Raw genomic sequence first — 15034 nt, 5'->3', positions numbered from 1 at the left:
TTTTCCCTACTTGTTTGGTTGGGCCTACTAACGGTGTCTGCCGCTCTTTGCTTTTCTCCTTCACTGAACAAAGCTGAGCTTCAATTTTCAGGCTTTCAGCCTATATGAACTATGAAACTGCATTTGGCCTACTTGTTTGGTTGGGCCTACTAACGGTGTCTGCTGCTGCTTGTTGTTCTCCACTGAACACAGCTGAGCTTCAATTTTCAGCCTATATCAGATATGAAACTGCATTTGGCCTACTTGTTTGGTTGGGCCTACTAACGGTGTCTGCCGCTCCTTGCTTTTCTCCTCCACTGAACAAAGCTGAGCTTCAATTTTCAGGCTTTCAGCCTATATCAGCTATGAAAGTGCATTTGGCCTACTTGTTTGGTTGGGCCTACTAACGGTGTCTGCCGCTGCTTGCTTTTCTCCACTGAACAAAGCTGAGCTTCAATTTTCATGCTTTCAGCCTATATGAACTATGAAACTGCATTTGGCCTACTTGTTTGGTTGGGCCTACTAACAGTGTCTGCCGCTCCTTGCTTTTCTCCTCCACTGAACAAAGCTGAGCTTCAATTTTCAGGCTATATCAGATATTAAACTGCATTTGGCCTACTTGTTTGGTTGGGCCTTCTAATGGTGTCTGCCGCTGCTTGTTGTTCTCCACTGAACAAAGCAGTGCCGCCTGTTTACTCCTGTTACCAATTTTGAACTTCATTTGGCCCACTTTATTACTTGGGCCTACTAACTGTGTTTGCCACTCATTACAGTTTTCCTCCACTGAACAAAGCAATGCCACCTGTTTAGTCCTGTTACCAATTTTGAACTGCATTTAGCCTACTTTATTCTTTGGGCCTATATCTGTGTTTCCTCCTCATCCTGCCCATTGCCCAGCCACTGCTAGATGAGTCTGCTGGTACATTGACCCAGACTACTACATTCCCCTTGCACTCTACACAGCCAGTATCTGACCCTGCTGAAAATCAGGTTCCCCTTCCCGCATGCTATACCACCTTACACAGGGACAAAGAGGAAGGTGCAGATGAAAGTGCAGGGGCATACTCGTTGGTGACGTCACTGGCACAGGGCCCCTCATAGTACGCAAAAGTGTCTCTGCCGGTGGGAGGCGCCCCCGCCATCAAACACACCGCCGTACTTTGAGGGGCCCAGTGCCAATGCGAACGAGTGTGCCGCCCCTGCTTGCTCAGGATCACAGCACTTGCAAAGTTGAAATACTTACCTCTCCCTGCTCCACCGCCGTGACGTAGTCCGCGTTTCCTGGGCCCACCGAAAACTTGAGCCAGCCCTACCCCCCCACAACTTTAGCCAATTGACCCCCAATTTTCAATGCCTAACTATTATTATTGGCAAATTAAGATTGACAAGCTTAAGTAATAAGAATTGATGTTTTTGGCATTAAAATGGGCACTGTAGGTGTTTTCCTGTCCTCCACTCACTGCCGACTTTGCTTCCCCATTGACTTGCATTGGGTTTCGCGTTTCAGTTGGATCCCCGACTTTTCGCAATAATCGGCTGATTTCACCCGACCCGACTTTTGACAAAGTCGGGTTTCGCGAAACCCGACTCGATCCTAAAGAAGTAAAAGTCACTCAACTCTAGCTGGAGCCTCTAGAGTCCGTGAAGTTCAAGGTGTATAATCCTCCAGAGGCTACAGTTGTGCATAATCCGACTATTCAGTCGCCCCTAAATAGCGCTCACAATCAGAGACGGCTCCAGTGGCCCTGACATACATGAAGACTCATTGTAAACTAGCCATGTTTACTGATGATGCCGTGCAACTCTGGATGGTCCAGATGGGTGGAGTAGTTGATGGCTGTGGATGGCCACCATGTCCCAACGAGACTGCCACCACAGCAAGGAGGTGGAGGAGTCATGTTTTGTGTTGGAATCATGGGGGAGCTGCTAGCCCCTGTCAGGGTCCCTGAAGGTGTAAAAATTACCTCCACAAAGTGTATATATATATATATATATATATATATATATATATACACTGTATATATATAATCATCTACAAGTCGTACAGATGCAACAAGCAGAAACTGACACCATCACCATCATCATCACAGTAAGTATAATGTGTGTGTCTCATGTAGATCAGAAACTTTAGTTTTTTAATAATTCATCATTTTTTGCAGCAAATGTGAAAACAAAGATTCAGAATCCAGAGCCAGATTCAGCGCAATCTAAAAATGATCATATTAATCGACATGGAGAGTGGAATATTCGCACTGGTCCTAGGTTGGGTTCACAGATTTCCGTTGCATCAAGCTCCTATTTTTGGAGAGATGATTCACAATGGACACAGGGATGCATCAGATGCCTCCAGGTTTTCTCACCATTTACATGCAAACAATAGGATTAATTTGTCTATCTGTTTCTATACGGCCAAATGTATAAATCGCTGCACGGAAAAACAGCCGTATATGAACCGCGCCTTACAGAGCAGCCCTGACACATTGTGTCAACGTGCGATTCTATCGCAGACATTTTATGGACCTAATGTCCTGTTATTTCACCAATTGGATGGTGATGAGAATGTAACGAGAGTGTATAAGATCTTATAGTTCGTTTCGTGATGTTTTATTACATGACCCCGTGTACATCAGATTATGTGTTATTACATCACGTGATGTTATATTAATGTTTATTGACCCTGCTGTGATTTACTTTCGTGGAATTTTCTAATTGTTATTAACCTGTTCATCAAAATCTCACATTTCTGTATCAATAAAGGAAACATTACTTTTCATTTTGTTTAGGGTTTTTTTGTGTTCTTTTTCTCCTTGTTTTCCATGTGTCTAAATATTAGTTGTTGTTATTTTTCGTCTGGTCAGAGAATCCGGTGGCAGAAGTGATCCCACAGATTTCCATGAGATTCTTTGTGGTCTGGAGCCGGAGCAGATGCATTGTACGCAGTGTTTTGTGTCCTGACAATGATCATCTGTCCAACTCTGGCATACACCTACTGGTTTAGGAGGAGGTAGATGCTGGAGATTTCTGTTATTAATTATTGATTGATATTGAAACATAAAAAATACATAATAATAAAATAAAAAGGGGAAAAATAAATAAAGCCCCTTCAGTATTACATTGACTATAAACCTGAGTGTTTTGTTGTCCTGTGACCCTGTGTGCACTTCACCTTTTCTTCCTTTTTTAATTTATTCTCCTATTTTATAGAAATAAAAACATTAAATATTTGTTCCCAGTTTTTTTTCTTGTTCTGGATTCATAAATGAGTTAATTTCATACAAGGGATTTGTTAATTTTATTCATCTCTGATCGGTTCCATAATGTCACAGTTTTTACAGTTGTAGTTTGACATAAATCCACCGCATTTCACCTGTTACCTAAGAACAAGTTGTACCAGAGGAAGGTGAAAACCCCATGAGGCTAATTGCCCAATTTTAGGGAAAACATTTTTCCCAACTCCACATACGGCAACCAGACGAGGTTCCTGGATCAAAGTCTAATCTGTCACAGAATCCAGTGCCCATGATATTATAATCAACTATTAGAATGTATGGCAGAGAACACTATAATTTCTCCTCTTGCACATTAAAGAATCCATAGTCTCTCTTACTGTAAAGACTCCATAATCTCACTGCTCACACAGTAGAGAATCTATAGTATCACTGCTCGTATAGTAAAAAATACATAATATCACTGCTCGTATAGTAAAGAATCCATAGTCTCACTGCTCATACAATAAAGAATCCATAATCTCTCTGATTGCACAGTAGAGAATCTATAGTATCACTGCTCATACAATAAAGAATCCATAATCTCACTGATTACACAGTACAGAATCCATAGTCTCACTGCTCACACAGTAGAAAATCCAGTCTCACTGCTCATACAATAAAGAATCCATAGTCTCACTGCTCGCATAGTAAAGAATCTATAGTCTCATTGCTCATACAACAAAGAATCCAATACACAGAAGAGAATCTACAGTATCACTGCTCATATAGTAAAGAATCCATAGTCTCACTGCTCACACAGTAGAGTATAGAATCACTGCTCATATAGTAAAGAATCCATAGTCTTACTGCTCGCACAGTAGAGAATCTATAGTCTCACTGCTCATACAACAAAGAATCCAGTCTCACTGCTCATACAATAAAGAATCCATACTCTCACTGCTCGCACAGTAGAGAATCCATAGTATCACTGTTCATACAATAAAGAATCCATAGTCTCACTGCTCGCACAGTAGAGTCTATAGTATCACTGCTCATACAATAAAGAATCCATAGTCTCACTGCTCGTACAGTAGAGAATCTATAGTATCACTGCTCGCACAGTATAGTATCACTGCTCATACAATAAAGAATCCATAGTCTCACTGCTTGCACAGTAGAGAATCTATAGTATCACTGCTCACACAGTAAAGAATCCATAGTCTCACTGCTCGTACAGTAGAGAATCCATAGTCTCACTGCTCGCACACTAGAGAATCTATAGTATTCACTGCTCTCACAGTAGAGAATCCATAGTCTCACTGCTCGTACACTAGAGAATCTATAATATCACTGCTCATACAATAATCTATAGTATCACTGCTCATACAATAAAGAATCTATAGTCTCAGTGCTCGCACAGTAGAGAATCTATAGTATCACTGCTCATACAATAAAGAATCTATAGTATCACTGCTCATGCAATAAAGAATCCATAGTCTCAGTGGTCACACAGTAGAGAATCTATAGTAACACTGCTCATACAATAAAGAATCTATAGTATCACTGCTCGCACAGTAGAGAATCCATAGTATCACTGCTCATACAATAAAGAATCCATAGTCTCAGCGCGCACAGTACAGAATCTATAGTATCACTGCTCATACAATAAAGAATCCAGTCTCACTGCTCGCACAGTAGAGAATCTATAGTATCACTGCTCGCACAGTAGAGAATCTATAGTATCACTGCTCATACAATAAAGAATCCATAGTCTCACTGCTCGCACAGTAGAGAATCCATAGTCTCACTGCTCGCACAGTAGAGAATCTATAGTATCACTGCTCACACAGTAGAGAATCTATAGTATCACTGCTCGCAAAGTAGAGAATCCATAGTCTCACTGCTCGCACAGTAGAGAATCCATAGTCTCACTGCTCGCACAGTAGAGAATCTATAGTATCACTGCTCGCACAGTAGAGAATCCAGTCTCACTGCTCGTACACTAGAGAATCTATAGTATAACTGCTCATACAATAAAGAATCCATAGTCTCACTGCTCGCACAGTAGAGAATCCATAGTATCACTGCTCATACAATAAAGAATCCAAAGTCTCAGTGCTCATACAATTAAGAATCCATAGTCTCACTGCTCGCACAGTAGAGAATCTATAGTATCACTGCTCGCACAGTAGAGAATCCACAGTCTCACTGCTTGTACACTAGAGAATCTACAGTATCACTGCACATACAATAATCTATAGTATCACTGCTCATACAATAAAGAATCCATAGTCTCAGTGCTCGCACAGTAGAGAATCCATAGTATCACAGCTCATACAATAAAGAATCTATAGTATCACTGCTCATACAATAAAGAATCCATAGTCTCAGTGCTCGCACAGTACAGAATCTATAATATCACTGCTCATACAATAATCTATAGTATCACTGCTCATGCAATAAAGAATCTAGTATCACTGCTCATACAATAAAGAATCCATAGTCTCACTGCTCGCACAGTAGAGAATCTATAGTATCACTGCTCGCACAGTAGAGAATCTATAGTATCACTGCTCATACAATAAAGAATCTATAGTATCACTGCTCGCACAGTAGAGAATCCATAGTATCACTGCTCATACAATAAAGAATCCATAGTCTCAGCGCGCACAGTACAGAATCTATAGTATCACTGCTCATACAATAAAGAATCCAGTCTCACTGCTCGCACAGTAGAGAATATAGTATCACTGCTCGCACAGTAGAGAATCTATAGTATCACTGCTCATACAATAAAGAATCCATAGTCTCACTGCTCGCACAGTAGAGAATCCATAGTCTCACTTCTCGCACAGTAGAGAATCTATAGTATCACTGCTCGCACAGTAGAGAATCTATAGTATCACTGCTCGCAAAGTAGAGAATCCATAGTCTCACTGCTCGCACAGTAGAGACTCCATAGTCTCACTGCTTGCACAGTAGAGAATCTATAGTATCACTGCTCGCAAAGTAGAGAATCCATAGTCTCACTGCTCGCACAGTAGAGAATCCATAGTATCGCTGCTCGCACAGTAGAGAATCTATAGTATCACTGCTCATACAATAAAGAATCCATAGTCTCACTGCTCGCACAGTAGAGAATCTATAGTATCACTGCTTATACAATAATCTATAGTATCACTGCTCATGCAATAATCTATAGTGTCACTGCTCATACAGTAAAGAATCTATAATATTACTGTTCATACAATAAAGAATCTATAGTATCACTGCTCATACAATAAAGAATCCATAGTCTCACTACTCGCACACTAGAGAATCTATAGTATCACTGCTCATACAATAATCTATAGTATCATTGCTCATACAATAAAGAATATATAGTATCACTGCTCATACAATAAAGAATCCATCATCTCACTGCTCATACAATAAAGAATCCATCATCTCACTGCTCATGCAATAAAGAATCCATCATCTCACTGCTCATACAATAAAGAATCCATCATCTCACTGCTCATACAATAAAGAATCCATCATCTCACTGCTCATACAATAAAGAATCCATCATCTCACTGCTCATACAATAAAGAATCCATCATCTCTCTGCTCATACAATAAAGAATCCATCATCTCTCTGCTCATACAATAAAGAATCCATCATCTCTCTGCTCATACAATAAAGAATCCATCATCTCACTGCTTGTACAGTAGAGAATAGCAGCCTGAGATTATCTTTTCTCTAGATATAGTGGATGCCCCCCCTGTAATCGTTGCAGACCTGGGTGCAGATAGACGCCCACGTGACCAAGCAGTGACCATTTTTATGATATTGTATTTTATCCTGAATTATCACTTTTTCAATAATTGAGAAAAATATGTAATGTTTACACGTCCAGTATTTTACATCAGTATTTGTAACCAGGAGAGGAACAATCAGAGGAAAAGTCTAATAGAGACCCGTCATCACTCCTGGATTATCACCCTGCTGGTTACAAATACTGACCAAATACTGACCGTGTGAACATGGCCTACATTTTTTTGTAAGATTTTATCACTTTCTATATTCCTATAATAATAATTTTTATTTATATAGCGCCAACATATTCCGCAGCACTTTACAATTAAGCGGGGACATGTACAAACAATCCATTCAGTACGAGTTAAGACAATTTAAACAGTGACATTAGGAGTGAGGTCCCTGCTCGCAAGCTTACAATCTACAAGGAAATGGGGGGACACAATAGGTGAAAAGTGCTTGTTATTGCAGGTCTGGCAATTATAATACATAGGGATTTTCATACAAAGCTGCATGATCCGGTCATCAGCCCATGTGATATTCCTATAAGAGTATTGTCATGGCAGAAAAATAATTTTCATGGCAATGTTGATTCTGGGTCACAAAGGATGAAGAGTCGCGGTCATGGCCGATTTTAGAGTGCAAGCTCTTCAGATCACAGAGTAATAGACTGATCATCTCCAACATTGTGTGAGGGCGGCACAGAGAGGGTTAAACCTGGGCTGCTTCATGGGGAACCTCACACAGAGGAGAAAGAGAAGCCTAATCTAAGGGACATGAGCCGCCCTGGTGGCCATAACTCGGAATGACAGCACAAGCCACAGGAGCAGCCACCACCTGATGCCCCCTATTATTGATGATGATGATAATTAATAGTAATATAATAATGGTGGTAATAATTACTAGTAACATAATATTTATTATATTAATAATACTAAATAGTAATATAATAATTACTAGTAACATAATATTTATGATAAGAATAATAAATAGTAATATAATAATGATATTAATAAGAATAATCAATGGTAATATAATAATAAATAGTAATATAATGATGATAATACTAGTAATAATAGTTATATAATATTTATGATGATTATAATAACAATACATCACATGGCATCTGGGCAGTGACAGCAGAGACCCCCTTATACACATCACCTGATTACTATTGGCTTCTAGCATTTTTTTTTTAAGTAGCGCAGAGGTCTGCAACTTACAGGAGGACTACTAGTCACAGCAAATCTGTGTATTCTGTCACTGGAAGTTGTACTTTTCTATACAGCAGGGCTGATAGTCAATATAAATCATGAGGCTTTTTGCAGTGATTAAAGGGTTAATAAGTGGGACTTGTCCTCTGGGCTCAGCGGGGCTGGAAAAAAGGAGAATTCTATACAACGATTAGATTAAAGAGGTCAGTAGAGAAAAGAGACGGGCAAAGGGTTAATGGAAGATGATTAATATTAATAACAGTGGTGATGATGGGAGTGATAGCAGTGGAATCCTGACAGCTGATGACATTGTGATTCCTCCATCATGGACACATGTCCTACTATCTATGTGTATATAATTCTATATAGTCTAAGAGCTGGAAGGGTTAACACTGCATGATCCCATGGGAGGCTGCTACATAGAGGACCCTGCACTCATCATTATCACATTCCAGGCACAAAACTGCAGGTTATTGCTCCAATATAAAGAAATGGATGATTCCCTCTCTATAAAGTCGTTCTAGATGTGCGGAAGAGGGCAGGAGGTGAGGATGATGAGGGTGATAGTAGTAGTTCTATCAGCAGCATCAGTACTAATTACAAAGACAGACAAGTACTACAACCCTCAACATCTAGGAAACCAAACCGATGGGGAGGAACACCTGGAACTGATTAATAAATAATAATGATTATAACAATTAAAGCTAAATAAATAATAATAAAATAATAGTGATTAAATCATTGACTTAATTGTCACTAAATCAAAGAATAATACTATTAGTCGTATTAATAATATTATTTTATTATGGTTACTTTAGTTTTGTAATTACTATTTTATTAAAATATTAAAATAATTACAACTAAAGCAATATGTAATAATGATAATAATAATTGACAGTTTTTGAAGTCTGCGCCATTTTTCTTCCCTTTTTCAAATCTATCAGCAACGTATTTTTATAGAAATGTAAAATTCATAAACTTTTATCCATAAGTAAAATATAAGTGAGAACGATTAGACTATATCTTACTTTTTTTTCAAGATTCCTTTTTTTTTCAAGATTCCCAAATTATTAATGAGAATCTTTAGAATGTCTGGAAAGAAGGAACATGATGATAGTATGGGGATCCATCTGTCTGGAAATGTCGCAGAGTCTAATCTCTCCCCGACAGCCCTGATATAATGTGAAGTCATTAATTATTACTAGTGATATCCATCCAGTGACTGCTCAGCTCTGGAGAGACTACAACTCCCAGCATTTCCTTACAGAAGGTTAGTAATAACATAATAGGTGACATTATAAATCTAACACATGATGATACAATGTAGCAATGAATTCTGCCGTTTCCGTTCTGTTTCTTACTTTGACTGATTGTCGCAGTAAATTAAACAGATTTGTAAAATAAAACGAATTACTGAACTTTAAATATTCTCTCAGATTTTTTTAGAAGGGTAAATGTCGCTGTTTCCTCATATAAGCAATTAGCTTGGAATTCGGGATCCCCAAGCTGCAGCCAGAAGGTGGAAAACCTGGAGCAAACGAAATATCTCATCCTCTTGTATATAAATCCACAGGAGATTAATATTAATATCTCTGACGGATTTCTATCATTTTCAGAGCAGCAATTATAATTATAAAAATAATGTTTTTCTCCACTAAATAATACATTTTCACCATCGGCAGAAATAAAAAAAAAATGAATAGCAAAATTAATAATTGTTATCATTTTATTCATTATAATAATTTTGTTGTGACCAGAAAAAAAGACCCCCAATCCCTGCTAATATTGTGGTCTTGTGTGAATCTGGCGCAGTAATAGTCGCAGCCAGAATTAGTGGATGGCTCAGGTTTGGCCTCTTACTGCAGCTTCATAAATAAACATTGTGGAAAATGCTCTCAGATATTTTACAGCTTTTCACATTTTCTGTGGCCAAGAAAGTAAATAACCTGATGCTAAAGTGTCAGAGAAAGACCCCCAAACCGACCACAATACTGAGGGGGGGAGGGAGAGAACGAAATGTCCACATCGTAGGTAACATGCAATGTATCACATGGGAAATAAATAGTAAATATCCCCCTGGCAACTCTCAAGGAATAAGACAGAAGCTGTAACCAACAAGGATTTATTTTCAGGCAATAAAAAGGCAAAAGGAGACAACAACAATAAACCACAGAGATAATAAGAAGAGGAGAGGAGGCTTATCCCAGCGAGAGGAAAATCAAATAAATTATAAACTTATTAGAATCTGTCATAAAACACAACAAGGCCTGCAGATGATTATATACAGGGCAGGGGAGAAAGTGACCGAACCTCAGCAACAATGTAACACGAGAGGAATCCAGTGAACACAACTTTAAATATTACTATAAAGGACTCTGATGGCAGGAGACCCCCAGGAGACAGCGGGAGCCCCCAATAGACTACTGACCCTTATGGGCTACTTTGTAGATTGGAAGGAGAATTGGGCAAATCTGACATTTCGCATTTTATTTCACTTTTCATTTCTATTTCCTCCGTTTTCAAGTAATTCTGCGCAGTCTGGATTTCTAGGACTCATTTCACCCAGTTTTTCGCTACAGTCTTTTTTTTTGGAGGAGGAAATGCCCTCATGAGTGGCCCCTGGGCTCACGATTGACCCCCCTGGAATTATGATTGGCCCCTGGGATCATGTTTGGCCCCTGGAATGCAAACTGCTCCTAATAACGTCCTGGGGCTGGGGGAGTGGGGTCAGTATTTAGTGCAATCATAGGAGTAGGGGCTGCCATGGCGGTATATGGAGGGGGTGGCTCTATAGGGGATCTGGCAGCTGGCATTACTGCCCACCTGGTGCTCCCCCTCAATGCCCAGGCGGTGGGAGGTAAACATCTCTCTAACATTGGGGAATGGCTGCTGCTGGGGGGTGAAGCTGTGCCCAGAGAGGTGGCTGAGCTCTGCACTGTGGTTGAGGTACCATGAAGGGGTCTGTCCTGGAGCCCCTCCTTGCTGCTGTTGCTGCTGGTGGTGGTGGCCTGAGGTCAGGACACTTTCCTGCGTGGAGTTGAGGCTCATGGAGTTCAGTGGAGACGTCGCCCCGTTGTGGTGGTCGGTGCCAGCCTCGTCCAGTGTGGTGGGCACACACATGTGCCCCGACCTGTCGCTGGTGTACAGGCTCATGGCCCTCATGCTGCACTGGTAGCTGCCAGCAGCATCCATTGCTTGTGTGCAGGCCTGGCTGTAGATGGAGGGCTGGCTCTGGGCATAGCTGATGGGCAGGGAGGGGACCATACCTGTTCTGCAGGACACTGGGCTCAGCTCCCCATGAGGAGAAGTCCTGAGGGTCATGATGTTCTCCACGCTGAAGCCCGATAGTCCATTGCTGGAGGGGTGGTGGTGGTCAGGGATGGAGCTCTCTGTGGACACAGATGGGGTGGAGGCCACACTCCTGGGGCTGTCCTGCATGGCACTGCCACCATCAGGGCTCATGTTCTCCACCTTAGTGATGACCGGCAGCTCAGGGGACTCACTCTTGATGATGACCTTCTTGTGCTCCTGCTGGCCATCCTTGGGCAGGTCCATGCTGGGGCTCTGGAGTTTGCCCTGCTCCTTTGAGTGTCTGTCCTCCTTGTCTTTGCTGGCATCCTTCTTCTTGAACCTCCTCCTCCTCCTCAGGAAGCTGCCATTCTCGAACATGTTGTAGGAGTCGGGGTCCAGGGTCCAGTAGGAGCCTTTGCCCGGCTTCTTGTCGTCCCTGGGCACCTTGACAAAACACTCATTGAGGGACAGGTTGTGCCTGATGGAGTTCTGCCAGCCCTGCTTGTTCTCCCGGTAGAAGGGGAACCGGTCCATGATGAACTGGTAGATGCCATTCAGGGTGATCTTCTTCTCGGGGGCGTTCTGGATGGCCATGGTGATCAGGGCGATGTAGCTGTAGGGGGGTTTCACCAAGTCTTTGGGGGCTGAGGGCTGGTGGTGGTGGTAGGGTCCATAGGGCCTGTTCATGCCCGCAGGGTACTGCTCGTGCCCAGGGTAGACGCTCATTGGGGTTGTCATGGTGCCATACGTGCCAGCTGCCCTGTAGTAGTTCTGCTCACTCAGGTAGGGCACGACCCCCAGAGCGTTGTGCTCGGCCACAGAGTAACGAGCCTGCATCATTGGGGCAAGACACCAGGGGCCAGCTGTCAGGGGATAAAACTGGCTTCTTCCAGGGTCCAACAGGCCAGGGGGCAGCACTGGGCACCAGAAGCCCACAGCTCAGGGTGAGAGGAACTGAAGAAGGTGCGGACGAGGCTGGGGTCAGCCCAGGACCATCCTCCCGGGGCAGCCACTGCAGGTCCAGGGCGGTTCTGTCCGCTCTCTCCTCTCCGGCCGCTCTCTCCTCTTTGGTTGTTCTCTGCTCTCTGGCCGCTGTCTCTTCTCTGGCCGCTCTCTCCTCTCCGGTTGCTCTCTCTTCCCCGGCCGCTCTCTCCTCTCCGGCCGCTCTCTCCTCTCCAGCCGCTCTCTGTTCTCTGGCCGCTCTCCTCTCTGGTTGTTCTCTCCTCTCCGGCCGCTCTCTCCTCTCTGGTTGCTCTCCGGCCGCTCTCTGCTCCGACTTCTCAACTCCGCTAAAACTTTCCAAACTTTTTTTCTGCGAGGTGAAGCTTTTACTTTCAGAGAGCCACGCCCATTTCCACAACTTGTAACCAATCAGGACTCGCCTGAAAATCACAGCAGCAAATCAGCTCTCAGACAAAGTGTCAGGATTTCAGGGTAAAGTTTTCTACCATTTTTTTTCTCAATTGCTTCAAATAAAGGATAAAAGAAAAAGATGTAAACATGAAGACACCAAAAATCCAGAAAGTAAACAGAAGTCACCGTAACAATCCCTGCACATGGAAACATTGTATCTACTGTACATAGTATAATAAGATCACAGCACATGGAAACATTGTATCTACTGTATATAATAATAACCAGATCACTGCACATGGAAGCATTGTATCTACTATATATAAAAATAACAACCAGATCACTGCACATGGAAACATTGTATCTAATGTACATAGTATAATAACCAGATCACTGCACATGGAAACATTGTATCTACTGTATATAATAATAATCAGATTATTGCACATGGAAACATTGTATCTACTGTATATAATAGTAACCAGATCACTGCACATGGAAGCATTGCATCTAATGTACATAGTATAATAACCAGATCCCTGCACATGGAAACATTGTATCTACTGTATATAGTATAATAAGATCACTGCACATGGAAACATTGTATCTACTGTATATAATAATAACAACCAGATCACTGCACATGGAAACATTGTATCGAATGTACATAGTATAATAACCAGATCACTGCACATGGAAACATTGTATCTACTGTATATAATAATAATAATCAGATTATTGCACATGGAAACATTGTATCTACTGTATATAATAGTAACCAGATCACTGTACATGGAAGCATTGTATTCTAATGTATATAATAATAATGATAATAATCATATTATTGCACATGGAAACATTGTATCTACTGTATATAATAGTAACCAGATCATTGCACATGGAAGCATTGCACCTAATGTACATAGTATAATAACCAGATCCCTGCACATGGAAACCTTGTATCTAAAGTACATAGTATAATAACCAGATAACTGCACATGGAAACATTGCATCTACTGTATATAATAATAATCAGATTATTGCACATGGAAACATTGTATCTACTGTATATAATAATAACCAGATCACTGCACATGGAAACATTGTATCTAATGTACATAGTATAATAACCGGATCACTGCACATGGAAACATTGTATCTGCTGTTCATAGTATAATAACCAGATCACTGCACATGGAAGCATTGTATCTAATGTACATAGTATAATAACTGGATCACTGCACATGGAAACATTGTATCTACTGTATATAATAATAACAACCAGATCACTGCACATGGAAACATTGTGTCTACTGTATATAATAATAATCAGATTATTGCACATGGAAACATTGTATCTACTGTATATAATAATAACCAGATCACTGCACATGGAAACATTGTATCTAATGTACATAGTATAATAACCAGATCACTGCACATGGAAACATTGTATCTACTGTATATAATATTAATAATAATAAGATTATTGCACATGGAAACATTGTATCTATTGTATATAATAATAACCAGATCACTGTACATGGAAGCATTGTATCTAATGTACATAGTATAATAACCAGATCACTGCACATGGAAACATTGTATCTACTGTATATAATAATAATCAGATTATTGCACATGGAAACATTGTATCTACTGTATATAATAATAACCAGATAATAATATATTAATATAATAATACATTATAATAATCATATGGAAACATTGTATTTACTGTATATAATATAATAATCAGATAACTGCACATGGAAACATTGTATCTAATGTATATAGTTTAATAACCAGATTATTGAACAACGTAACATCGTATCTACTGTACATAATATAATAATAATCAGATTATTGCACATGGAAACATTGCATCTACTGTATATAATAATAATAATAATAATAATCAGATTATTGCACATGGAAACATTGTATCTACTGTATATAATAATCGGATTGCTGCACATGGAAACATTGTATCTACTGTATATATTAATCAGATTATTGACATGGAAACATTGTATCTAGTGTATATAATATAACAATATAATAGTATATTAATATAATAATACATTATAATAATCATATGGAAACATTGTATTTACTGTATATAATATAATAATCAGATCACTGCACATGGTAACATTGTATCTAATGTATATAGTATAATAACCAGA

General features: G+C 40.2%; 2 protein-coding genes across 5 annotated transcripts in view; one reads left to right on the top strand and one right to left on the bottom strand.

Moving 5' to 3' along the window:
• The window catches only part of MTHFSD (methenyltetrahydrofolate synthetase domain containing), a 122862-nt gene that overhangs the window by 74882 nt on the left and 32946 nt on the right, over positions 1-15034 (top strand). The window lies entirely within an intron of this gene.
• Positions 9149-12787, bottom strand: FOXC2 (forkhead box C2). Its single transcript, XM_077288865.1, has one exon. The coding sequence runs from the start codon at positions 12330-12332 to the stop codon at positions 10929-10931; it is 1404 nt and encodes a 467-aa protein (XP_077144980.1). The 5' UTR covers positions 12333-12787; the 3' UTR covers positions 9149-10928.

Source organism: Ranitomeya variabilis, chromosome 2 (genome assembly GCF_051348905.1).
Source record: "Ranitomeya variabilis isolate aRanVar5 chromosome 2, aRanVar5.hap1, whole genome shotgun sequence".
Classification (NCBI taxonomy): Eukaryota; Metazoa; Chordata; class Amphibia; order Anura; family Dendrobatidae; genus Ranitomeya; species Ranitomeya variabilis.
Note: the sequence above shows the minus strand (reverse complement) of the source record. Positions and strands in the feature narration are given on the sequence as shown.